The sequence below is a fragment of the Acomys russatus genome, chromosome 11 (assembly GCF_903995435.1).
Source record: "Acomys russatus chromosome 11, mAcoRus1.1, whole genome shotgun sequence".
Classification (NCBI taxonomy): Eukaryota; Metazoa; Chordata; class Mammalia; order Rodentia; family Muridae; genus Acomys; species Acomys russatus.
Genome location: NC_067147.1, coordinates 39318787 through 39345925, shown reverse-complemented (window position 1 = coordinate 39345925; position 27139 = coordinate 39318787). Strand labels below are relative to the sequence as shown.

The 27139-nt window shown below is 44.2% G+C and overlaps 1 protein-coding gene across 1 annotated transcript; it reads right to left on the bottom strand.

The window, feature by feature from the left end:
* Window positions 1-356: 356 nt before the first annotated feature.
* Ppa1 (inorganic pyrophosphatase 1) lies at window positions 357-25657 on the bottom strand. Its single transcript, XM_051153118.1, has 11 exons — window positions 25475-25657; window positions 22434-22492; window positions 14006-14059; window positions 12783-12902; window positions 8732-8818; window positions 7342-7468; window positions 5675-5802; window positions 5205-5290; window positions 3953-4022; window positions 2157-2199; window positions 357-704 (listed from the first exon to the last, which is right to left on the bottom strand). The coding sequence occupies exons 1-11, from the start codon at window positions 25536-25538 to the stop codon at window positions 673-675; spliced, it is 870 nt and encodes a 289-aa protein (XP_051009075.1). The 5' UTR covers window positions 25539-25657; the 3' UTR covers window positions 357-672.
* Window positions 25658-27139: the final 1482 nt, after the last annotated feature.

Here is a 27139-nt window from a genome sequence, read left to right as displayed (position 1 = left end):
ATAGAGTGCTCTGCTTGCATGTGTGTCTGCACACCAGAAGAGGGCACCAGATCTGGTTGTGAGCCACCACGTGGTTGCTGGGAATTGAACTCAGGACCTCTGGAAGAGCAGCCAGTGCTCTTAACCTCTGAGCCATCCCTCCAGCCCCCAAGATTCCATTCTTAAAAACAGTTTTTTGTTGTTTTTATTTTATTTTATTTGCCTCTGTATGAGGATTAAAGAAGTGCACCACTGTGCAGTTTCTATTTAATAATATAAAACTGAATTCTAAGACTACTGCTAGGAAACCAACACTTAAAGTACCCACACCAGCTTGGGGATGTTGGCTTCAGAATAAAAAATTATCCTAAGCCAAGTTTCAGTAAAATAATTTTATTTCCTAGCACAGTAAACATATACATCCAACAGGTGTTCACCTTGCACATCTATGCACAAATGACTTCCACGCCACCATGGCTTTGAGCGCTAACACATGGTAAAAGCTGTCTTGGTTGAGATGCGAAGCGTCTGGATGGCTGGCCCTCTGAACATACTGGACCAGTCACAGCAGAATCTGCTTCATTAGGTAAGTTACAGAAATGTAAAGCTTTGAAGAGCTACTACACTTTTGCATCTAATGTTTCCAGGTGAACAGGATGCAGCAGTATCAGCTTGCACTCCAGAGGAATCACATCAGTTTTTCTGGTGATGGAACCATTTGTCCACTGTATCCAGAAAAAAAGAAAAACAAATTAGAATCTCGGTTAAAAACTGAGATTATCAACATATAACAAAGAGTAAGATGTAACTCAGCAGGAGAATGCTCACCTACCAAGGAATACTAGATGGCTCTGCACGCTTCCCCATAGATGACGTCTTTAACAGGCATGCAAAGGCGTACTTAGCACGGGGCTTACCATGGGGCTTTCTCACTCTTTCCTGTCCCCTTCTTTCTCTCTTTCTCTTCCTGCTTTGAGATGAGTTCTCAGCTGATCTGAAACTCATTACGGAGCCCCAGTGATCCCCAAACTCTTGGGCACTAGGGGTTAAAGGTGTATACCACCATCCCAACTTGAATTTTTATTAAGTGACAGAGCCCTTTTCTCACCAGAAGAAATTTAGAGATTCCTTTTTCTTCCCTTTGTTTTTTTCAGACAGGCTCTTTCTATGTAACCCAGACTGGCCTTCAGCCTGTGATCCTCCAGAGTGCTGGGATTACAGGTATGCATTACTACGCCCAGCTAAAAATTCCTAGGATTTAAAGAGGGCACAGAGCTATTTTTCTGAATGCAACAGGCAACGTCGAGATGAGGAGGTAGAACACATCCCATGCTGGGTCCCCCCACCGTGTCCACAGGAAATTCAGGGGCTATAGAATGATAGAAAGTACCCCAAGAAAGAAAAGGGAAGAAAAAGAAAAGGAGGTATACACGTCCCATCCTTCCCATATGCAGTGTGAACTTTAGCATAGTCTGCCAAGTGAAATAAAGACAGGCACAGGAAGACAAGCAGCATGGCTAGGCCCGTGTGTGGAGAGTTGCCAGGGGCTGCGGGCAGGGCAGGTGTATGGGAAGGGAAACACGCTGACCAAAGCGCACACAGGCGACTGTCAGGCAAGAGCAATGAGCTTTATGCACTTATTTAAGCGACTGGTAAGTGCACTGCCTATTAATCTGTTCTTCCTGCTGCTGGGGAGTGAATGCGGGTTCTCTAGCACAGAAAGCACACTCTGATTCAGTCTCCCAGTTCCATTATATATTCCAATATGGCTACAACTGTGGATCTTAAATGTTTGCTCACAAATAAGCATGTGAGGTGATAGATTTCCTAACTTGATTTCTATATTCTAAATATATCAAAACAACTTACTATACCTATAACTATATATAACTATTTTTCTTTTCTTTTTTTTTTTTTTAAGATTTTATTTGTTATTATGTATAGTGTTCTGCCTGCACATACACCTGCAGGCCAGAAGAGGGCACCAGATCACATTATAGATAGTTGTGAGCCAGCATGTGGTTGCTGGGAATTGAACTCAGGACCTCTGGAAGAACAATCAGTGCTCTTAACCTCTGAGCCATCTCTCCAGCCCACATAACTATTTTTTAAATAAATAAATAAAACTTCATTCAGGCACATAACTCTAATATAACCATATTGTATTCAGGCCTTACCATCTGTTGGTAGTGAGCAGGCAGATTCACATGGTGGTGGCAGCTAAAATGAAACATTAAAATATTAAAACATAGCCCTACTCCAAGAGGGAAAGCTAAATACATAATGTCAAAATTGGAAAATAATATAAACAAGAGATGATCCCAGTTTTTAGGCTCTACACGAACAATGCGGATGTGATCTAAGAGGTCAATATACACAAGTCTCATTTTTAAAAAAAGCTTAATTAAAAAGTTACTTAATTGCATGTGTATGGGTATTTGCCTGCATATGTATATGCAGCACAGGCATTCCTGGTGCTCATGGAAGCTGGAAGGGGGAGTCAGATGCCCTGGAACTGGAGTTATGAATGGTTGTAAGCCACCATAAGGATGCTGGGAATTGAACTCTGCTCCCCTGGAAGACCAAGAGGTGCTCTTAACCGATTAGCTATTTCTTCAGACCCCATATACAAGTCTCTTAATGGCACACATGAAGGAATGTTTCTGAAGTAAATAAAACCTAGCATGCATATATGATCCCATTTTCCCATCTGCCCTCCCACCTTTTTTTGAAACAGGGTTTTATAGTGTAGCCCAGGCTCGGACAGCCCTCTTAGCAATCCGACTGAGCCTCCTGAGCCACCATGCCCAGTTTTGTTTTTCCTGTTGATCTCATTTTGTCAGAATTCACGTTTAAACAAGGAAGGATCTTAAACGCCCTGGGCTCATCAAGTCATCTTCCCTTGTCGTGCCCCACTGATGAGGCCATGGAAAGTCAGGTCATTTGCTTTTGTTTGCGAGGTTGTTTTTTTTTTCAAGACAGGGTTTCTGTGTGTAGCCCTGGCTGTCCTGGACTCCTTTTGTAGACCAGGCTGCCCTTGAACTCACAGTGGTGCACCTGCCCCTAACTTTGAGTGCTGGGACTAAAGGTATATGCCACTACGCCCGGCTATATTTTTGCCAGTTTTAATGGCATAAATGAACTATTTCTTGTTAAAAGAAAGAAAGAAAAAAAGGGATCTATTTTATGTCTATAAATGTTTTGCCTGCATGTATATCTGTGTACCACTAGCATGCAAGTGCCCAGGCTGGATTCCTTTGGAGCTGGAGTTACAGGTGATTGTAAGCACTTTTTGGGTGCTGGGAACAGAACCTGAGTTCTCTGCAAAAGCAAGCAGTCTTAACCACTAAGCCATCTCATCCAGCCCCATAAATGAAAATAATTTTTTTTATATTATTTTATCTTTAAAGATTTATTTATTATGTATACAGTGAGTGTTCTGCCCACCAGAAAAGGGCACCAGATCAAATCATAGATGGTTGTGAGTCACCATGTGGTTCCTGGGAATTGAACTCAGGACCTTTGGAAGAGCAGCCAATGCTTTTAACCTCTGAGCCATCCTTCCAGTCCAAAATTAATTAATTAATTAAAAAATTTTAATTTTTTTCAAGTTTTTCGAGACAGGGTTTCTTTGTGTAGCCCTGGCTGTCCTGGACTCACTTTGTAGACCAGGCCGGCCTCAAACTCACCTGCCTCTGCCTCCTTGAGTGCTGGGATTAAAGGCATGCACCACCACACCCGGCCTTCATAAATTATCTTACTTTGTTGTCTGTCCAACTTAGGGTTGACCAGGACCCCTCTCCAACTTTCCCAGCAAATGTCTATTTTCTGTGTTCAGAGTTCTGACCTTAAGATATCACACAGTATTATGCACAGCAAAGACACTCAAATACTTGTTGCAACAAGCATTTCTTCCCATGGATCACCCTATCTTTCAGCCAGTCAGGCATTTTCCAAAGCAAGCATTACGTACAGCATCCACAATGGCTTTGGCAGCATCAGGGTCACACTTGAAAGGGCTCTCCGACACTGTGGTGTTCACACTATGGAATAAAACGAACATAGTCAAAACACAAAAGAACAGGAAAATCTCATAAATATAAAAAACTAAGTGGATGAAGTAGACCAGATGGCCTTCATTAAAGGTGTGTATCACCATGCCTAGACCAGATAGCATGTGTGTGCGCGTTTGTTTGTTTGTTTGTTTGTTTGTTTATGGTTTTGGCTTTTTGAGGCAGGGTTTCTCTGCTTGGCAAATATTAATTGCTCAGTTAACATGAGCTATCATTATGAGTGGTTGTAACTTCAGTGGGTATAATATACTGGTGTAGCAAAGACTGCTTTATTCCTGGCGGTTAATACAACTTAGTAACTATTGATCCCCAAAGAGCCCGGGAACCCATCAGCTTACTGGTCCACAGAGAGATGAACAAAACAAAGCTGGAGTGAAGCCAACCCTGCTTCCTGGGAAATAAAGCCACAGCCACCTACTGTAAGGACCATGGTGGAGAGGACACTAACCACCCACTCTTCAGACACACGGGTTCCACTGTTCTCCTGAGACAGTTTTTGTTTCTCTGGAACTTTGTTTTCAAACAGTCTGCGTGAAGCAGTGCTGACGGTCCTCCAGGCCACCTGAAGAGATGCTACCAGGCTCTACGTCATCCCGACTCACACTTCGCATACTCATTCCCGATAGCACCAGTGCATGCACTCACTGATCTATGCAGCCTGATGCTAGAAGCTCACACCCTCTGACCTCACCCGCACCTTCATGAAGTGAGTTCATACTTGCTTACAGAGGATTTTAGAAACATTTGTTTTCATTATTTTTAACTTTGTGCAGGTATGTGTGCCTGCATGTGGGTATATGCATGTGAGGGCAGGCGCCTGAGGAGGCCAGAAGTGTAAGATCCCCTGGAACTGGCGCCAGACAGTTGTGAGCTGCCTAAAGTCCTGGGTCCAAACAGGAAGGGCACCAAGAAACACTGACTCCTCCCTCTCCAGCCCCCTTAAAGAGGTCTTATGGGCAGTTTTAAGTTGCTGATGTATTGTCTTGAATAGAAACTAGCAAAATCAATGTTATTTACTTATTTGTTGAGACAGAGCCTCACTATGTATCCTTGGTTGGTCTGGAACATGCTGTGTAGACCAACTACTTCAAACTCACAGATAGGTACCTGTCCACTGTGTGCTAAAGTCACAGAGCAAGAGTTAACACTTACCAACTGATGCCTTTCCCATCTGTCTTCTTCGTCACTAATGCTTTCCAGTAGTCATGAGTGCTTTTAATAATGTCGACTGCAAAGTCCTGTAATTTGAAGACAGGTTGTTAGGATGGTAAAAAAGGGAGAGCTTTTCTCATCACATACATTTCCCCAAAACTTAATACTATCGTTTTTTGAATCAGGAAGTGACATAGCCAACGGAAGTTTTGTTAAAAGGGAAAGACATATTTATTTTATATAAGTAATAGACCAAGACTATCTTGCAGCTTTAAAATTTTTCTCATGGGTAATATTTTGAGGTGCCACTAGGGATTGAACCTAGGGACTTATGCACACTAGGCAAACACTCTACCACAGCAGGAAATCTCTGGCCCCTTCTTTCATGAATCTTTAGATGGGAGCAACACAGTTAAATTATAAGTCTTAGTACAAATGCTCTAAAGCTACAGTTTTGAAAGATACATTACCTTGTCTTTAAATTCTGCATTGAATGCAAACTCATTTTCCGGTTTTCCATCAGGAACCTTATACCTTTTAAACCAGTCAACAGTAGCTTCTAAGTAGCCAGGTTTCAGGCGTTCAACATCAGAAACATCTAAGGAGAGAAAATAAATGCATCACATGACACATAAGTACTTATTTAGGTATTCAACAAAAATATCAAGTGTTTACATTGAGATAGATATCGGAAAAATTATAAAGAAGCCCAAAATAATATTAGAGCTGAGAAGAGAACACTTAAAAATTAAAAGAAAACCATCCAGAACCTTTGAATGGCTTTGACATTGAGAATCCAATCCAACCCCACCCCCACTCCCTGCATGACACCAAAAGCCCACAGAGAGTGGACCCAGCATGACTAACTGCTACTAGAACCAGGAAGAGAAATGAGCGAGGCTACACAATCAAACCGGCCTGGCAGGTAGCATAATTTCTATACGAAGGGTATGAGATACTAAAAAGGCAGGCTGAGGCTGTATGTCAGAGGCTCGCTCTCCAAGTGTACATCAAAGGACAAGAAAAGCAGACTCAACTGATACCCACTTATGGACTACCACATTCTAAATAATCACAGCCAGGGCTACACAGAGCAACCCTGTCTCAAAAAACAAAAGAAGCAAACAAACAAGCCACGAGTGGTGGTGCAGTTGGGAGGCAGAGGCAGGTGAATCTCTGTGAATTTAAAGCCAGCCTGGACTACACAGAGAAATCCTGCCTTGAAAATACAACATAATAGTAACAGTGATTAATTAATTCATCAGCTTATTTTGCAGTACTGAGGTCAAACCTAGAACCTTGTACAAGCCAGGCAAGCACTCCACCACAGAGCTAGTTGCCTAATCAAGAAGTTATATTTTGAATTCAAATGGACGACTTAATACTATAGGCATTCTAAGTCACAAATTTCCTGCTCCACACAAGCAAGAGAAATACTGAAGAGTCAAGATGGGCACGGTGGCATGCAGTTGTCACTCCAGCATAAAAGGGTGCTAAAGCCGTCAGATGTAGAGTTCAAGGCTAGCCCAGGCTATGTAGTGAGGCTCTATGTAGTCCCCCAACACAAAGAAAACAAAGCAATACAAAACCTACAACAAAAGGGATTTATGCTTTGCCCCTTGAGAATAGCACAGGCACATAAGTTACTTGGAAGTTTGCATGAGAGATTTTTTTTTCTTCCCCAGTTGCTTATTTGTTCATTTATTTCTGTAGCCTCATAGGTTTTTAATCTGTTCTGGGTTACAATCTAAAATTTCAGCATGCCTCTTTGATGGGTGCTCATCATTCATTGCCTGTGTTTTGCTTGATTGGTTTGTTGGTTTTTCGAGACAGGGCTTCTCTGTGTAGTCCTGGCTATCCTGGACCTCACGCCGTAGACCAAGCTGGCCTAGAACTCATAGAGATCTACCTGCCTCTGCCTCCAGAATGTGCCACCACCGACTGGCATTCATTGCCTTTTTAAAAAATCAACACTGGTACTGCCGTTACCCAGTAACTGGAGGGCAGAGGCAACAATCTGGTCTCTATAAATTCAAGCCAGCCTGGTCTACTAAGGAGGTCCAGGACAGCGAGGGCTACAGAGACAACAACAGCAAGACTAGATGACTTTACAGTTACACGCTTCAGATTTCCTTACCATTGTAATTGGCGGCATCTGGATCATCCACATTGATGGCAATGACCTTCCAGTCAGTCTCTCCTTCATCAATCATAGCCAGTATGCCCAGAACTTTCACCCTGATTATTTCACCTCTTGCACACACCTGAGAAACAACTAGAGTCAGAACAAAACAATACTACAGAATGAAATCTGGAGGTCTTATTTTGGTGATAAGAAAAATGTCAAAATTTCAAGAGCTACACAAAAAAATACTAATAGTCCCACTGAAGTTGAAAACAGGATATATAGGAGCTGTATTATTTTTTGCTTATTTGTTTGAGACAACTTCTCTCTAAATAGCCCTGGCTGTCCTAGACTAACTCTGTAGGCCAGTCTGGCCTCAAATTCACAGAGATCTGCTGCCTCTGTTTCCCAAGTGTTGGGATTAAAGGCATGTGCCATTTCACTCTGCTCTGTATTCTTTGAAAAATAAAAAACTTAAAGATTTATTTATTTTTACATGCGTTTTGCCTGCATGGATGTGTGTACCTCATGCCTACAAAGGCTAAAAGAGGGAGTCGGATCCATTAGAATTGAAATTACAGAGCTGTCAACTGCCACATGGGCTAGAGGAACTGAACTCAGGTCCTCTGCAAGTGCTCTTAACTGCTGAACCATTTCTCTAGCTCCAGATCATTATCCTTTATGAGCCACCAGAAAACAGCAGCACAGTCCAGGGTACTGAACCATTTTTACACCATCTTTGCTTGTGCTAAAAAAGGCCTATATAATTTGTTTTAGACACAACCTTTAATATGCTTTATCTTTAGAGAAGCCACTGAGTTAAGCTAGTCATGTCTTTAAATCCATCACTTGCCTAGCATTCTGAGGCTCTGAGTTTAACCCCCAGAACCACAACAAAACAGACAGAAATGTTGACTTTAAAACGTAGCAACAACATTGGCTTGGGTTGCTTACTGCTTTGCTGAGCTTGAGACCTTGAACTGTACAACAGCATCCCACTAGAGACAGACCCCTGCCCACACCTCCAGCTTCAGGGGATGTTCAGACGGAGTCATTCACTGATCATCCCAGTGATGATCAGCATCACCTGGCCTGACTAGTTCACTAATGCCCATATTTTATTCACAACAAATTTCTTTTTAAGATTTATTTATTATTATGTACACAGTATTTTGCCTACATGTAACACCTGCAGGCCAGAAAAGGGCAGCAGATCTCATTATAGATGGTTGTGAGCCACCATGTGGTTGCTGGGAATTGAAATCAGAACCTCTGGAAGAGCAGCTAGTGCTCTTAATCTCTGAGCCATCTCTTCAGTCCTATAACAAATTTCAAAGTATGAACTTTGCTATGATTCATAATTTCATTTGAAAATCACAGGAAAAAAACCTGATTTCATTACCTTGCTTCCAATTTCACAAACATCAATTGGGTCATTGTCACCACAACAGCCAGTGTGTTTGTCACTGTGTCCTGGGTCTTCCCATGTCTAAAACAAAGTGAAAGTTAGAGCTCAGCATCCTGATACACTCTGCTAACCAAGCAGAGTTGACTGACACTGACCAGCAACACCCTCAAGTCTTGCTGCAAATTTATAAACCAGCTGTTTTAAAAAGTGGGTGTGCTGGCCATGTCTTTAATCCCAGCACAGGGAGGCAGTGGCAGTTGGATCTCTGAGTACAAGGCCAGTTGGTCTACAGAATGAGTTCCAGGACAGCTACACAGAGACTCTGTCTCCAAAAAGAAAGGAAGGAAGGAAGGAAAGATGGATTACAATTTCAATTTAAGAACTTTTAACTTATCCAGGCATGGTAGCCCACGCCTTTAATCTAGCACTCAGGAGGCAGAGGCAGAGGCAGGCAGAGCACTGAGTTCAAAGCCAGCCTGATCTACAAATCGAGTCCAGGACAGCCGAGGCTAACACAGAGAAACCCTGTCTTGAAAAACAACAACAAAAGAAATTTTAACTTGGGGGCTGGAGAGATGCCTCAGAGGTTAAGAGCACTCTCTGCTCTTCCAAAGGTCCTAAGTTTAATTTCCAGCAACCACATGGTGGCTCACAACCATCTATATGAGATCTGCTGCCCTCTTCTGGTATGCAGGCAGAATACTATATACTAAATAAATAAATAAATCTGAAGAAGAAGAAGAAGAGGAGGAGGAGGAGGAGGAGGAGGAGGAAGAGGAAGAGGAGGAGGAGGAAGAGGAGGAGGAAGAGGAGGAGGAGGAGAAACTTTTTATTATAGACAAGAATTTTGTTTGTTTGTTTGTTTGTTTTTTGAGACAGGGTTTCTCTGTGTAGCCTTGGCTGTCCTGGACTCGCTTTGTACACCAGACTGGCTTCGAACTCACATCAATCCGTCTGCCTCTGCCTCCCGAGTGCTGGGATTAAAGGCATACACCACCATGCCCAGCCTAAACAGAAGAATTTTAACTAAATGTTGGGACTTCTATTATGCATATAAAGGTAAGCTAAATCTAAGCTTCAAAATGAATGAAGCTGGGTGTGTCAATGTATGTCTTTGATCCCAGGAGACAGAGGCAGGTTGATCTCTGAGTTCGAGGCTGGCCAAGGCTACACAGTGAGATCCCGTCTCAGAAACCCAAAAACAAAAACAAAACAAAACAAAAAACAAAAGCAAAACCAGGAAACGATCCGACTTCACAAATAAGTGAAGGTAGGATGGTTCATGGCTGCAGTCGCAGCACTTGGAAACTGAGGCAGGAGGATCTCAGGTTCCAGGCCACAGAGGTCTTGCTGAGCTACACAACAAGGCCTTATGTCAGAAACACTAAGGACCGGGGCATTCCATTCAATAGGAAAGCACTTGCCTAGCAAGAACAAGTGGATCTGAGCTCCAGCACTGCAGAAAGAGAAGCATGGTAATTAACTGCTGTAGGCGCTCTCTCTATCTCCTAGCAGCAGGAGTGTCTTCATAACATATTTCTACAGCACAGACGAGGAGGCAGTCAGCCTCGAATGGAAATGATTCCCTCTGATGTTGAAAGCATGATTGCTGGCTGGGAGCCAAGGCTGAAAAAGCTTAAATTACTGGCTTTCTCTCTTTGCTAAATTGCATGCTAGAGGCACAGCAGAGCGGCTCACAAAGCACTGATGTGCGCTGCCGGGTGTGGGGCTTAAGCTGCAGCTGTTGTTAAGTTCTTTTATTCCTCATCAGAATACACTTATGATGTGGATTTGCTCCCCTATTCAGCTGGAGAGGAAAGATCAAAGTGAAAGGGGATAAAGGAAAACTGCTTCCGACACAGGAAGGTGAAAGTCAGCTCCTTGAAGAAGGAAGGCTCAGCACTGTTTCCCCACAGGGACCACACTTCAAAGCTAAACACCAAATCAATGCAAGTGCAAACTAAAGTGCTGTAATTGGGCCAGACAAATGACAGTGTGATTGATTACCCAACAAACTACATGAGCTTGACCTATATTTTAATATCTAATGGAGTTTCACAATGACTTAATAATTTCACCTAATGATGGATAAGGAACAAACCATTACCCACAGGAAAAACTAAATTGGACAAGCGTTAAGTGTCACAGGATCAAATGTTTGTCCTTTCCTGTGTGTAACCCCAGACTGTCCTTGAACTCAGATATCCGCCTACCTCTGCCTCTGAGTGCTGGGATTTACGGCCTGCACCACCAGCGCCTAGAGTGTAATTGACATCCCAACAGTAAGAAAGATCCTACTAAACAACGTTGGCTGTTTAAGAAAAAAGGAGCTCATCACTCATCTTGCCACAGTCTGACCTCAACAAGAGTCAACACCTTACGGGTAAGTGGCAGCGGGGATGCGCATGGGCAGATCTAAAGGCTCTGCTCCTCAGTATAGCTGTCCAGGACGAGTCTGATCTGCGTCTCAGGGCAGCAAAGGGAGAGCAGTGCACCTGGCACCACAGTTTGGTGTAGGGATTTTTGGTGACAAGGATCTTGCTAAAGCTCAGGCTGGCCTTTAGGCTCTTGGCCTTGCTTCCGCCTCTGGAATGCTGAGGTTGCAGGTGTATGTGATACCTGGCTAGAAATCAAGGCTTTTGTCGTTTAACTCCATTTTTAAATTGTGTTTGTGTGTGTTGGCATGTATGCACCTATGTGCCATAGCACACGTGTGAAGGTCAGAGGACAACCTAGAATGAGTTCTCTCCTTCTACCATGGGACCTGGGCTTCAAACTCAGGTTGACAAGCTCCTTCAAGCGCCTCAACTGAGTCATCTGTCTGGCTATAGTTGTGTTTTTCAGACAAGCTCTCACTGTGTAGCTATGGCTATCTTTCTTTCTTTCTTTTTAAAAAAGATTTATTTATTTATTTATTATGTATGCAGTATTTTGCCTGCAATGTGTGCCAAGAAGCCAGAAGAGGGCACCAGATCTCATTATGGATGGCTGTGAGCCACCGTGTGGTTACTGGGAATTGAACTCAGGACCTCTTAACCCCTGAGTCATCTCTCCAGCCCCCTGCTGTGGCTATCTTAGAACTGGCTATGTAGACCAAGGTTTCCTCAAATTTATGGCACTCTTCCTGCAAACTAGGATTACAGGAGTGTGCCACCAAGGCTGGCTAGAAACCAAGGCTTTAACCACTAATGCACCCTCTCTCACCAGACTTGCTACTAAATCTAAGAAGAGTGTATAGTAGGGAGTTTACAGTGAGTCCACAGAAAAAGAAACATTAAATCTGAGTTTAAACATAAACAAATTCCTTTTAGCTAATCTTGGAAATAAGTTATTCAATGAGACATTAAAACTGTTGGGAACAAGCGAAAGAAACTTATTCTAAGTGCTACTATTTCATTTTCAGATTCCATTTAACCACAGGGAGAAACTAAGTTCAAGATCCCAGGCCCCTGGGAGCTGGGGACTTCCTAATAGCTCAACAGCTTCTGTTTTTTTGTTTTGTTTTGGAGACAGGGTTTCTCTGTGTAGCCTTAGCTGTCCTGGACTCTCTTTGTAGACCAGCCTGGCCTCGAACTCACGGAGATCCATCTACCTCTGCCTCCCAAGTGCTGGGACTAAAGGCATGAGCTACTAAACAGCTTCCGTTGTAAGGAAATAGTTGTCTGAGTCCAGCCAACAAGGACAACTTCTCCATCTTGCTGGCAGGGTCAAACTAAGTTCATGTTCCCAGGCCCAGGGACCCACTCCTATCGTGATTGGTGAAAACTCTCCTGCCAAGGTTCGGCTCCAAAGTCTGTTCTGCAGCCCTGATCCATCAGTAGCTTGATTACAATAAATCTGTATCATCTGCATTGACCTGGTGTTTAAGTTATGTTAGATTTAAGTAGATCCTACAACAAAAACATTTAAAATAAAGTTACTCTGACCAACGCTTTTTCCAGCTCTATGATAGCCAACATTCTCTGCATTTAAACTTTTGCTCAAAAGTAAGTTAATTTTTATTAAGCTAAAAGTGTACATTTTCAGTGACCTCCTGGAGACATACCTGAGGGATGGCACCATAGTTCCAGATATATCCTTTATAAGGGAACAAATTTGCAACATAGCGGAGCTTTCCTTTTTTCACATCTTGCTTAATTGGATTTAAAGGGTCCTTTGTAGCGATCTGAAATAAAATGTTAAATGGTTGTAAATACTACTGAAAGAAGGACTTGAGGAAACAAATTCCATATATATGACCCCTCATTCCACATAAGGATTTGTTTATCCTGGACATTTATATCTGAACTAAGGGCTCCACAATCAGCTAGTATAGGAAGCTTCCTTATGTATTAAAACAATCAAGAAGAGAAAAAACATTTAATAATTTCAGAAAGCAAAAAGTAATATGAGCTGAAATAAATGCCAGCATCATAGTGAAAAAGTATTGTGCTCGCAAGATGGCTCAGCAGGTAAAGACACTGCTACCAAGCCCGACTCTTGAGTTTGAGTCCCCAGGACCACTACTACAAGTCGTCCTAGGTCCTCCACATGTGTGCAGTGGCATATGAACACCATACATATATACAAGGTAAACTTTATACATTATTAAAAATAAATCATTGTAATTTAAAAACACAAGGGTTTTAGGAAAATAACAAAATAAATATTATCCAACTTCAGTTTTCCTTTTCTACTTAAAATTATTCAAGCCAGGCGTGGTGGCGCACGCCTTTAATCTCAGCACCTGGGAGGCTGAGGCAAGAGGATGAAAAGGAAGGAGTTCAAGGCCAGCCTGGGCTACACAGCAACATCTCAAGAAGATAGAAAGAGAAAAGAAAAAGAGGAGTGAACAGCAATAGGCTGCTTTGGGGCCACCAGAAGAAGGGGCCTGGGGAAGCAGCTTGGGGCTTATTTGCTGCCAGCACATGAGTAAGTTTAGCTGGAGCACAGAAAAGACTGGCTGGCAGGAGACTAGACAAAGGAAACCGGAAGTCTGAATACCTCTCTTTGTTAGCAAATCAGTTTGGCTAGATTAAAAACTAGTGTGTTGGGGGCTGGACAGACAGCTCTGCAGTAAGAGAGCTTGCTGCTCTTGGGGAGGAACTCAGGTTAGTTCCAACAGGCATGCTCACAACTGCCTGTGACTTGGGTTGCAGCCGATTCCACATCCTACAGGCCCCCTGCAGTTACTTCAACATATATGGCACACTCACAGACACACACAGATTAAATAAAAATAAATCTTATAAAGATGACTAATGTGCCAAGTCTGATGATCTCTCTTACCTCCATTTTTGCATTGGACCAGCGTGGAACCTCAACCACCATGTGGAATACATCCTGGAAAAACAAAGAAGGTGAGGCAAGTGAAGCAGTGCGTCTGTACTCTGTGTCTTCCAAAGTTAAACTGTCAAGTCTACCAGACGATTGAAGCTCATGAAATGTCAACAAGATGGAGAGAGAGAGAGGTGGGTGAAGACAGCACAGTTACTCACTACATGTACTTCTCCCAACTTTCCTGTTTTGATAAAATATTTGGGAATTTCTCAAAAGAACCTTTGCCTAGCCCAGTCTGGTGGCACACGCCTTTAATCTCTGCACTCAGGGAGGCAGAGGCAGAGCAGGTGAATCAATATGAGTTTGAGGCCAGCCTGGTCTAGGACAGCCAAGGCTACACAAAGAAACCCTGTCTCAAACCCCCCCATCCCCCAATAAAAAGAAGAACCTTTGCATAAAGGAGGAGATACTTTTTAAACAAATGTAAGTGAATTTCTTTCTGGAAAAGGCTGTCTTCAGGAAAGTCCCCTCCAAAGGCTGCTGTCAGCTCCTGTCCCAGCCTACTGGCCCCCCCAACAGTGTCCTGTAATTAATTCCTCAGGAGCTTTCAGAGGTGCTGTGTAAGACAAACCCCAACTAGTCTCAGTGTCAAGTCTAATCAGCAGGATTACTGATATGATTCTTCACATTTGGCTGTTTTCCAAAGTCCTTCCCCAAAGAACTAGACGCTTGACATTAATGATAGGATTGTACTCTGATATTTTGACTGGTTGGGGTTCTAGTGTAATTACATTTTAAACTGATTCTTACATTCACAAGCAAAAATCCCTAGATGCCAAAAGCTTAAACATGCACATTTTAAAGTCAAATATCGATTTGACAGCTCTTTAACTGAAACTGAGTGTCAAGTTGTCGAAACTGTGATTTCTATGAGAAAGTAAGACTTCACTTGATGTGTTTCAGTTTACAGCCTTTACAAGGGCACAAACCAATCTGCAACTGCTCTTTAATAAAAAGCTTATCTTTCATCCAGGTGGGGTACACATGTGAAACTCCAGCATGAGGAAGGCAGGAACAGGAGAATCGTGAGTCTGAAGCTATTTGAGTACAAAAAAGACAGTTTCAAAAAAGGAAAGCCAGGGAGGAAAGAAAGTCAAAGCCAAGGATTTATTTCCAGCAGCAATATCCCACAGGCTCACAAGGTGGCGCTGTTGCAACACGAAAGAGTAAATGAGCAAAATCAAGGAACTTGATTGTTAAGCTTTTCTTTTTTTCCTCCCCGCACCCCTCCCAAAGAAATGGCATCTAATGCCTGAATATAGCAAACGCCTGTAATCTCAGCACGTAGCAGGTGAGAGTAGGAGGTTCAGAAGACCAGCCTCTGCTACATATCAAGTTCAAGGTTAGTCTGGGCTGCATGAGGCACTATCTCAAAAAACAAAGAGCAAAACCACGGAATGAATTTGTTCCTTAAAAACAAAAACAAACAAACAAACCAGTACCAGGCAGAGTGGTGTGAGCTTGTGACAGGAGATGGGATTTCAGGAGCAACAGCGCAAAGCAAGAAGTATCAGCTAGGTAGGCTCGGTGGTGCCCGCCTGTAATCCCAGCACTGGGGAGGCAGAGGCAGGTGGATCTGCTGTGAGTCTGAGGCCAGCCTGGTCTACAAAGCAAATCCAGGTCAGCAGGGATACACAGAGAAACCCTGTCTTGAAAGCCAAAAGGGGGAGGTGGCGGGGGAGCGGCAGTGATCAGCTAGATGACAATGAACATGTTAATGAAAATAAATGGCAAGCACATAGACTCAGATACATAAAGTTGCCTAGAGAGACAGCAAAGAAAAACATCTGAAGGAAGAAAAAAGTCCTCAGACAAATGGCAAGAATTCTACTGTGAACACTCAAAAGCAAAACAGATTTTTGTTGTTGTTGTTTGTTTTTCAAGACAAGGTTCACAGCTATCTACCTGCTTCTGCCTCCCAAGTGCTGGGATTAAAGGCGTGCACGCCCGGCTGCAACAGATTTTTAAAAGCTCAATGCAGCTCAGCTTCTAGAGGGCTAACGCGCATGGTAACTTGGGAGCCAGGCCAGGCCAGGACAAACCAGGCTCACGGCACACATGTCTATAATCCCTGGACTTTGGAGGTAGAGGTAGGAGGACCAGGAATTAACAGTCATCCTTGGTTATATAGGTTGAAGGCAGCCTGAGCTACATGAGACCCTGTCTCAGAAGCAAAATGAGGATAAATGACTCGTGGGACTTGGCAGTGTGCTTGCCTAGCAATGCTGAAGGCCTGGGTTGGACTCGGAGAAGCTCATAAACCAGCTGTGGTGGCACACACCTTAACTCCAGCAGCTGAGGTCATCCTCAGCGACATAGCAAACTCAAGGGCAGAGTGGACTACATGAGACCCTGCTTCGAAAGTAAATAAGCACTGCCTCTCCTCACTTCCAGGGCTTGAAAACCATCAGATAAGGAAATGGCCCCACCCAATGAAGGTACTTGTCTTGATTTGAGGAAGGGTTTCGCTATGGAGTCTCAGCTTTATGTTCAACCTCAACCTCCCAAGTATAAATACAGGAACTAGCCACCTAATGGCATGCTAATGGCACTACTCACTGTTCACTGAGTGACAAGGGACTTTAACCCTTCTCTTCAGTCTCTGACACTATGTATAGAAGGATATGCCTTAAACAGTTAAAAGTAAATAGAAGCCAGGCACGGTGGCACACTGTAATCCCAGCACTCAGAGAGGCAGGGGCAGGCAGATCTGTGAGTTTGAGGCCAGCCTGGTCTACAAAGCGAATCCAGGATAGCCAAGGCCACACAGAGAAACCTTGTCTCAAAAAAGAAGAAAGAAAGAAGACTGGAGAGAGAGCACCGTAAGAGCGCTGGCCACTCTTCCAAAGAATCCAGGTTAGATTTCCAGTGCCCACGCGATGGCCACGCGATGGCTCACAACCTTCTGTAACTCCAGTCTCGGGACACTTTCAGGCAGACACTAGGCACACATACAGTGCACAGACATACATGTAAGCAAACACTCACAGACATTATAAAATAATTCATTTTGGAATTATTTTGTTGACAAGTGACTTGAGAAAAATATGATGCCCAAAGTTGACACTGTCGTGCAGCTTTCTCATCTGCAACTGTAACTTACAGCAGGTGACTCTTCTGTGACTGCCTCCCTGCTGCTAGTTTTGTAGAATACTAAATGGATTTGTTTTCTTCAAAAACAAATTTTTTAATTCAACCAAGGAAAACGTGATATATCCCAACCAGAAGACTGCTGCTCACAAACTGTATTAGGAGTCAGGGAATTAACAACAACAACAACACACACACACACAACTAAACACACAAACCAAACTTCTAGTAATACAAGTTGAGTGTTCCCTTATCAAAATGTTTGTGGCAGGACTAGTGAGATAGCTCATGGGGTAGAAGTGTTTTCCAGCAAACATGACAATTTGAGTTCGATCCATGGAACCCACATGGTAAAGGAGAACTGACTCCTTCTGACCCACACAACATTCCCTACACATAGAAACCGACTTAAATAACTGTAGAAATGGTCAGGACCGTAAGTGTTTCAGATTTCAGAGGTTCTTAGACTGCTATATATCCGCAAAGGCTTTAGTGGGTGAGCACACCTAACCCAGTAATTCATAATGCTCTGAAATCGGAGACTCTTTGGAGTGTTCAGTATAGGGATGCCCGATGGAGTGGCTGTCTTGTGATTCAAGTTTTCACTTAGGCCAGTCAGGCTCACTCCTATAGTCAGAAACAAGCACAGGCACCTGTGCAAAGAAGCGACTTCAGCTGCAGCATTGATGAAGAACAAGCTCCTGTTTCCTTTTTTTTTTTTAAGATTTATTTATTTATTATTATATATTCAGTGCTCTGCCTGTATGTACACCTGACGGCCAGGAGAGGGCATCAGATCACATTATAGATGGCTGTGAGCCACCACGTGGCTGCTGGGAATTGAACTCAGGACCTTTAGAAGAGCAGTCAGTGCTCTTAACCAGCCCTAACAAGCTCCTATTTCATCTTCAGAATGATTGGAAACCTCTAACCATACCTTTTATGGTCTCTCTTTTTTACACATCTAGGAAGATTTTGTGTTTTCAGTTGTCAAACGTGCCTGTGATCTGTAACGCCTAAGCATTTAAGCATCAGTCTATCTGATTAAAAGCTTAACTTTTTTTTTTTTTTTTTTTTTTTTTGACAACAGAAGAAAAGAGGCTCCATATTGATGCATGCCCCACCAGGAGCTGGAAACAGAGAAGTACACAGCCAGTGCTAGTACTTAACGTGAGCACTGAAGACACAGCCCAGAGAAACACCAAGTCATGAGAGCTGAACAGTTTAAGGGTTACATCCTGGCGGGGTGTACCTACATTCCTGGTGGGGGTAAATGGAAACTCAGGGGACCTGAGCCAGGGGTGTCAGCAGTGTGAGGTCAACTTTCACTGTATAGAATGGGCCTTATCGAATTGCCCCTACTCCTAGCTATCAGGAAGGCTGCTGCAAGAAGACGGTGAGCCTGCCTGGCAGCATATACAGAATGAGTTAATGCTACTAAGATTCTGTCTCAGAAATGAAAAGAGGGCTGTGGGAATCACTTAGTGGTACAGCTTGTGTCCAGCACGGTGTGTAACACTCCAGGCTCGACTCTCAGTAACAAAGGGAAATAAAATTCAAAACCAAAACCAGCACCCAAGTGATCTTTATCTAGCCAGTGTTCTGCATTGTTTCTACTCGGCTAAGTTTTACATTGTTCAGAGTTTGTTTTCTGTTATCTCTGATGTTCCGTCTTAGAAGATATTCTCATGACAACTGTTTTTATATTTGACCCCAAAGTACACTTGACACTACAAAAACATTTCTGCAATTCACAACAGCAACAACAGCAGCAAACCCAGTAAGTCCCTGCCCTCCCCTTTACTCCAATAGATTTGAAAAGAATCCAAGCAGGATATCTGATTCACAGGAATTTCCTGATCCAGCTGGCCTGATTAGCTAATGCAAAAAGCGAACTCAATATTGTCCGACTGAAAGGTTCTGAAGTGGAATAAAATCTCTAAGTCCTCGGACACTTTCCTGTTGAGGAGCTGAGTCTCTGAGTCATTAAAAGTCACCTCTTACTTGTTAACAGCACTTGTTAATTGGACTCAGGCACACTTAAGAGTCTGGGGGTCAGGGAGAGCAATGAGATGACACCGCATCAGCTAAGGGCACTTGCTGCACCAGCGGGCACCCTGATCCCTGGAACCCATGCAGAGGTGGAAGACGAGAACTGTCCCCACAAAGTGTTCTCCGACTGCCACCTGTGCACTGTGACACACACGCACGCACTTGTAAACCAAAAAACCATTACTCTCTTCTGTAATAGGTCAGATTGCTTTTCTGTTGTAATCGAAAATAGGATCTGACATCCACACCCTTATCTGTATTTCAATGAAATAACTTCCTTATAAAACAAAAGAACATTTTCCGGTTTCTTAGGCAATAATCCGAAACTGGACCGCTTATAGTCTGAACACTGGTGAAATCCAGTTGTCACAAGAGTCTGTACTCTTATGAAAAAGAATCTTAAGAAATACAGCCAGGCATGGTGGGGCTCCTGCCTTTAATCCCAGCACTCAGGAGGCAGAGTCAGATGGATCTCTGAGTTCAAGGCCAGCTTGGTCTACAGAGTGAGATCCAGGACAGGCAGGGCTACACAGAGAAACCCTGGGGGCTGGGGAGACTACATTACAGACACAACAGGTATACAAGACTTCACTGTCTCAGAGAAACCTGAGAAATGACACTTTACAGGACACCAAAATGTCATCTCCATTTCCTATTCAGGAGTGCCTTGAAACTGCTCTAAGAGCAGGGGCCACAAGTATGGTAAGCCTGGGCGAGCGCACTGTCCAACCACTTGTGGATGTGTAAACCCAGCTCTGTATCAGGATACTTCCCCTCAGCACACCCATGTGAAACTGTACATACCATCAGTAAACCCAGGCTCCCTGTCTCCTGCATCTTCAACACTTAGAATGCCCTGAGGTATTATTGCGAAGTGCACTACACCAGGATGTGCATGGCTAATTCAAGACACCCAAACAAGTCAGCTCAGTGGGGAGGACTCAGCAACTCATGCCAACTTGCAGGAAGTCATCAGCAACAAATCAGAGAACCGGGTGACGACGACTGTGAGGGTCCCATCGGAGGACACATGCAGTCAGAGGTCCTTCCTGTAAGTGCAGTACATGGTTGGCTCTGTTTGCTCCCCCACCTCCAAAGTTGGGGCTGGGTCAGACGGGACCCTCTGAAGCTACCTACAAACTGGATTTCCTGCTGGAGTCCAGGTATCAGGAGAACTATAGCACACTTCCTCCAAGAAATGTGACTTAATGTATATTTCTATTTTTCTTTAACTCTGAAAAAAGTTATTGTATAAGTTATTATGCATATATGATGTGTGTGTGCTCAAGCGTGCGCACGCGCACACACGTAATGTGTAGACATATGTTTAGAGGTCAGAAGTCAGTTCTCTTCTTCCAGGGAAAGTGGTTTTGGTTTGTTTTTTGTTTTGTTTTGTTTTGTTTTGTTCTGTTTTTTTTGACCCAGCTTATCAGCCCTATGGGTCTGTTTCTAGCTAGAGAACAGTAACGCTATGAGCATGAGGTGAAGACTTCAACCTGACAATATTATCCCACACGTTACTTAGGTTTCTAGAGAGCCCACGTGGATTATGCAGAAACAGTGAGGAGAACCAGAGGGCAAAGGCACTTGTCACCAAGTCTCACCATCTGGGTTTGATTCCTGAAACATACTCGGGAGAAGAACCAGCTCCTGCATGCTGTCTTCTGATCAACACACACACACACACTACTGCCCCCCCCATAAATAAACAAACAAACAAATAAAATGAAGTTCAACAGTATGTGCTTTTTTTTTTTTTTTTAGAGGCAGGTCTCTCTGTGTTAGCCTTGGCTGTCCTGGACTCACTCAGTAGACCAGGCTGGCCTCAGGTTTCTCTATGTTATCTTGGCTGTCCTGTACTCACTTTGTAGGCCAGGCTGGCCTCGAACTCACAGCAATCCGCCTGCCTCTGCTTCCTGAGTGGTGGGATTAAAGGCGTGCGCCACCACGCCTGGCCTATGTACATATTTTTTTTAAAAGATTTATTTATTTATTATTTACAGAGTGTTCTGCCTGCATGTGTGCGTGCTCCGCTAGCCAGGAGAGGGTCCCAGATCTCACTATGTGGTTGCTGGGAAATGAACTCAGGACTTTTAGAACAGCCTGTGCTCTTAACCTCTGAGCCATCTCTCCAGACCAGTACGTGCAACTTTTACAACTCACAAAGCTCCACTTTTAATGTGAATCAAACTTCCTAAAAGAAAAGCTGCAAGGTATAAAAGCAACCAGAGCTCTCTCATGTGTCAAGATCCTATACAGTAAAAACTTCTCTCACTGCCATATAAACATTAAAACCTATGGGTTGTTTCTAATGGACCCTGGCTGGTCTAGAACTAGAGGCAATCCTCCTGTGTCAGGCTGAGAGTCTAGGCATGAACCATTATGCCCAGCACAAACTGGAAATATGGACCGGGAATAAAGCCGAGCAATAAAGAATTTGCCCCATAGGTATTAAGCTTCATACCTAAGTGTGGTGTTTAGCACTGAAAAAAATTGGTAATGTATTAATAAGGGCAATAAATATTTATACAAAGCTGTACTTTCTTCCTAGGAATTTCCAATTTGTGGTAAACCCACAGAAATCAGTGCTAAATTAGATTTCTACAGCTCATTGGTGCATAAAGAACAGGGATTTCTTTTCAGAGCTCTCTGTACTTACCTTTTTTAATAGTGTTTGCAAACTCAGTAACCTACTAAAAATACTGAGTTTTCTTGTACTTGCTGAGTTTACTTTTACTGTTTGATAAACATCCCACAATCAAAATTTTGTGCTACCTGGTTTATTTTAAACTATTAATAAAGTAGGAAAAATAAAATAAAATAAAAAATAAAGTAGGAAGGCATCAGTCCAAATCACATATACCAGTGTGTGTCTCTCTCTTACACACACACACACACACACACACACACACACACACACACACAGAGGCAGCTTAAAACTTCTGCTTCTACTCCCTCCCCAATGAACCTTTAGCTGACAGCACATGAGGCATTTCAAGTTTATTGAGATGTAAGAAAATTCATTATGTGCAACTAGGGATCTAATTAAAAAGACCCCTTTAATCCCAGCACTTAAGAGGGAGAGGCAGACAGATCTCTGAGTTCAAGGCCTGCCTGGTCTATAGAGTAACAGGGCAGCCAGGAATATGTAAAGAGACTCTGTCTCCAAAAAGAGAGAGAGAGTAACAGCTAGAGAAAGACTGTATTTGAATGACAGAGATTCAGGGATTCTTACCTTATCTGCATAAATCGGAATATCATGAAATGGAGAAATATACTGTCCTTTCTCATTTTCTGCAAAATAAGTAAGAAAAGCTGTTATAACGGGTTACGTTCCCAAATGCATGAAATACCACTTCTTCACAGAAAATTTTATTCCTATAGCATAAAACCAAAACAAAACAAAAAACAAGGGGCTGAGCCTCGGTCGGTGGTAAAACATTGCCAACATCTGCAAAGCGCTAGGTTCAACCCTCCTCATACTGGAGGGGAAAAAAAAAACAGAACAGAAAAGCACTTTTTAGCTGAGCCTGATAGCTGCGTGCCTGTAAACCCAGCAACTGGGACAATTGGGAGTTCAAGGTCACACTTGTCACAGTACCACCCTATCTCAAAACTTCCAAAACAAATAAACCAACCAAACAAAAAACAGCACCACGGAGGCAGACGCAGAAGGAGCTGAGGCTTTGAAGCCAGCTGGGTCTACACAGCAAGCTGTTCTATACCAGCCGGGGCTACGGAGAGGGACCCTTTAAAAAACAAACAGCTTGAGCATACTTTGCATTCCCCAACCACTCTCCAGAACCAGGTTCTCATCCTCCGTGCTCCTCCTACTTACATGAGGTGCTACTTCCTATTGTGAGAGCAAGGACTCCAGCCTTGCAGGGTTTCCTACATAAAAGGTGGTCAAATTGCTTTTGACTGGTTTTATTACAGTTAGCTGCTTATAGAACTTTGGTGAGAATACCTGCGGGGGGGGGGGGCTAAGAATAAGAAATACCTGCAGGAAAGGAAAGAGACCCACTAATTTATTATCTTAGAAATCCATGCTGGTTTAAGTGACACTTCAGAGCTGCTTCAAATAGTATGACTTTCCTTAAGAATCACGGTGGCATCTTCACAAGCCATTTTTATATTCTAGAACAATCACACCACACCTGAAAAGTAATTTTAGCACAAGTCGGTGGCACGTGACCCTGATCTGAGCTTTAGAGAGGTAGAGGAAGAGGAATCAGGAATTCAAGGTCATCCTTTGGCTATGAGTCTGAGGCCAGCTTGGGCTACATAAGACCCTGACTGAGGCTGCTGTCCTCATCTCAAACTGGACTTCTATCTGTTTTAAAGAGACTGTGAAGCTGGGCAGTGGTGGCACACGTCTTTAATCCCAGCACTTGGGATGCAGAGACAGGAGGATCGCTGTGAGTTTGAGGTCAGCCTGGTCTACAAGGTGAGTCCAGGACAGCCAAGATAACATAGACAAACTCTGTCTCGAAATAAGAGACTGTGAAATATAACATTGTTTTTTGTTTGTTGGTTTTCCGAGACTGGGTCTGTCTGTGTTAGCCTTGGCTGTCCTAGACTCACTTTGTAGACTAGGCTGGCCTCGAACTCACAGCAATCCACCTGCCTATGCCTCTCGAGTGCTGGGATCAAAGGCGTGGCCCACCACTCCTGGCTGTAACATTGTTAAGGAAAAAAAAAAACTCTATTATGAATGGATGCTGTCAGCTGTGGCACCTCGGCCTATATTCTAGTGCTTGGGAGGTTAAAGCTGGAGGCCCTCGTTTGAAACCTTGATGAGCTAAACAGGAAAACCCTGTAGCGCTCAAAAAAAAAGGGGGACATAGAAAATACACTAAGAAACTCACCATTTTTAAAAAGCTGAAAGAGCGAGGACTAGTTAACTTACACACTGGTAGTATTTCTTCCTTTTTTCCTTTTTCGGTTTTTCGAGACAAGGTTTCTCTGTGTAACAGCCATGGCTGTCCTGGGCTTGCTTTGTAGACCAGGCTGGCCTCGAACTCAGAGATCTGCCTGCCCCCGCTTCCCAAGTGCTGGGATTAAAGGCGTGGGCCACCTTGCCCGGCTCACACTGGTAGTTATGTCTTAAGTTCAGACAGTCCACTTGATAAACTTTAGCCTAGTTCTCCGCTAACAACCACCACGTACACACCGCCAATACACTAAGTTAAAAAACAATTTGCTCTGCACATATAGCGTAAAGATAATTCCCAGTGACCCAGGTCCACTCTAAAGGACACTGGTACGCTCTGGAGCCAACACAATTTCCAGACCAAAGTTCCAACATACTGCCCCCAGTGTTTAATCCTGCAATTAATTAAAAAGATGCCCACTCTCCCTGGATTTCCACTAGTAGTTTTATCTTCGTTAGGTATAAAAGCTTAGAAGTCTACTGTCCTTTTCGCTCCAAACCAGGCTTAGATTTGCTAGGCACTTTGTTCATTCTTCCAGGAATATAGTTTATTACCCTTTCATTCGACACCCCAGTCCATCCCTTCCGAATAATCATAAAGAGGTTGGTTACAAACTGGAAGGGCCTTAGCTGACAGTATGAAAAGCCTCCTTAGCAGCATAAACGTATACCAAGAAGCTGGGGGCTGGGCTAAGGAAAGCCCCAGGTAGTTAGCCAGTACCTACAAGGAAGAAAGTGTAAGGCAGAGCGACTCCACCTTTCGGGAGTGCAGGGCGGGGGTGAGGGTGGGGGGTTGTAAACAGTGCTTTAGGACTCTGCTCCTTGCGCTGGGCTAAGAACCTGGCTGTTCTCCCTCCAGCTCCTCAGCTGGACATCACCTGTCTGCCTGGGGAGGCAAAGCTTTCAAGGACCAAGGGAGCACTTCCAGCCTTGAGTGCTTCGAGAAGGCTCGAGGTGCACAAGGCTAGAGCCGGCAAGACCTGAGTCTCAGTCTCCCATCTCTAGGACACCGGGCAGGGCTCGATCCTCGGAGCCCTCAAGCGCCGAATTAAGGTCTTAAGGAAATCGCCGCCCTCCCGCCAGCGATGCTCTGAGGACAATCCTCTTACGGGGACTGTATCACCTCCGGGAACCTTCTGCGGGTGACTCAGTGGTTTCCTTTCCACGTGGCCCAAGTTCGGACGTGTAGGGAGAGCAGTCCCGGTGGGCACTGCGATGACGGCCCTCGCTAGCCCCGCAGGCCCACCCACCCGCTCGCCCAAGGGAAGGGGACAACGCCCGACCGCTCGTCCCAAGAAGTCTGGAATGAATGGGCAGCCCGGCTGCATGCCACCACTACTCACTGAGGAAGACGCGGTACTCGAGGGTGAAGGGCGCGGCGCGCTCCTCGCTGCTGAAGCCGCTCATGGTGGCCGCCGCCGGTGCTGCACAGCTACACAAGCACACAGCCCAGATGCCGAGCAGCAGGACAAGAGGAGAAAGCCTGCGCCTGCGCACCGCGAGCTCACTCGCTGGTCGCCTAGCGCCGTGCCTTTAACGCGCAGGGCTCGCCTTGCTCCCTGCCCCCGCCCCGCCCACCGCGCAGGCGCAGTCTGTCCGTCGCGCCTCCTCACGCCCCGCCCCCAGGGCCACCCCTAGCTCACAGCCTAGGCCACGTGGCCGGTGCCAACTGCCCTCTGGAAGCCTTCACTGAGTTGGCTGTCACTGCAGGGCCAGAGCGCAAGTCATTAGTCTCCAGATGTACACGAGGCGCGCACCTTTGACTCCACTCACTTCCTGCAGAGCAGTTCCTTATCTCTGAATTCAGAAGGTCTTGATAAACTACCTGCTTCCTAGACAGTTTTTTGTTTTTTTGTTTTTCTATTTTGAGACAGGGTTTCTCTGCATAGCTTTGGCTGTCCTAGAACTCACTCTGTAGACTAGGCTGGCCTCGAACTCATAGATCTCCGCCTCTGCCTCTGGAGCGCTGGGATTAAAGGTGTGAGCTATCACCGCCCGCCCCAGGCAGTCTTTGTTAAAGCTGAGAGTTTGCCTGACCAGACTATGACTTGGCACGCCTTTAGAGCCTGCTCTTCAGTTCTCCAGCGGTTGACTTGGGCAAATTTGCTTTTACTAATCTCTCTGACTCAGTTTCTCATCTAGGTTGTTGGGTGAGTTCTGCCTGGAGCAGGTCTGCAGATGATTACTCAAACCTTCCCCGGTTTCTCTCCCCAACCATTTCCTTACCAACCCACCCGGATGCGCTGGGACTTGAGACTGAATCACTCACTGGGAAGGCCCAGGAGCATGCTCAGAACCCCTTAAGGACATCCCTCTCAGGAGCAGCTTCTTGGAGCTTGTTCTCCTACTTTTGTTTTACTACTTCAGACCCCATCCCTCCAAGAGTGAGGCCATGGACATCGCTAACTTTCCCAGTCCCACACGATTAGATACATACATTTATCACAACTTTTAATTATAAGCCAGGTATAGTAGCTCACAACTGTAAGCCCAGAGCACAGGAGACTTGAGTTCTGAGACCAGCCTGAGCTATATAGTGAGTTCCAGGGCACCCCGTGCTACAGTACGAGACTATCTCAAAATGACACAAACCTAACTGTAACCCAGGAAATTATCCACATCTGTTTTTTTATTTTTTATTTTATTTTTTTTTAAAGATTTATTTATTATTATGTATACAGTGTTCTGCCTACATGTACATCTGCAGGCCAGAGGAGGGAATCAGATCACATTAAAGATGGTTATGAGCCACCATGTGGTTGCTGGAAATTGTACTCATGATCTCTGGAAGAGCAGTCAGTGCTCTTAACAACTGAGCCATCTCTCCAGCCCCCCACATTTGTTTAAAAGAAAAAAAAAAAGCTAATTTTACTTTTAAAAAGTCATAGTTACAACAGGCATGGTGGTACACACCTTTTTAATCCCAGCACTCAGGGAGACAGAGGCAGATGGATTACTATGAGTCCAGGACAGAGAAACCCTGTCTCAAAAACAAAACAAAGCAAAAC

Coding starts and splice junctions, on each gene's coding strand:
- Ppa1 (XM_051153118.1), bottom strand. CDS start 25,538: ATGAGCGGCTTCAGCAGCGAGGAGCGCGCCGCGCCCTTCACCCTCGAG. Junction 22,493..25,474: donor CGAGTACCGCGTCTTCCTCA/GTGAGTAGTGGT, acceptor CTTATTTTGCAG/AAAATGAGAAAGGACAGTAT. Junction 7,469..8,731: donor TTTGTGAAATTGGAAGCAAG/GTAATGAAATCA, acceptor GTTGTTTCTCAG/GTGTGTGCAAGAGGTGAAAT.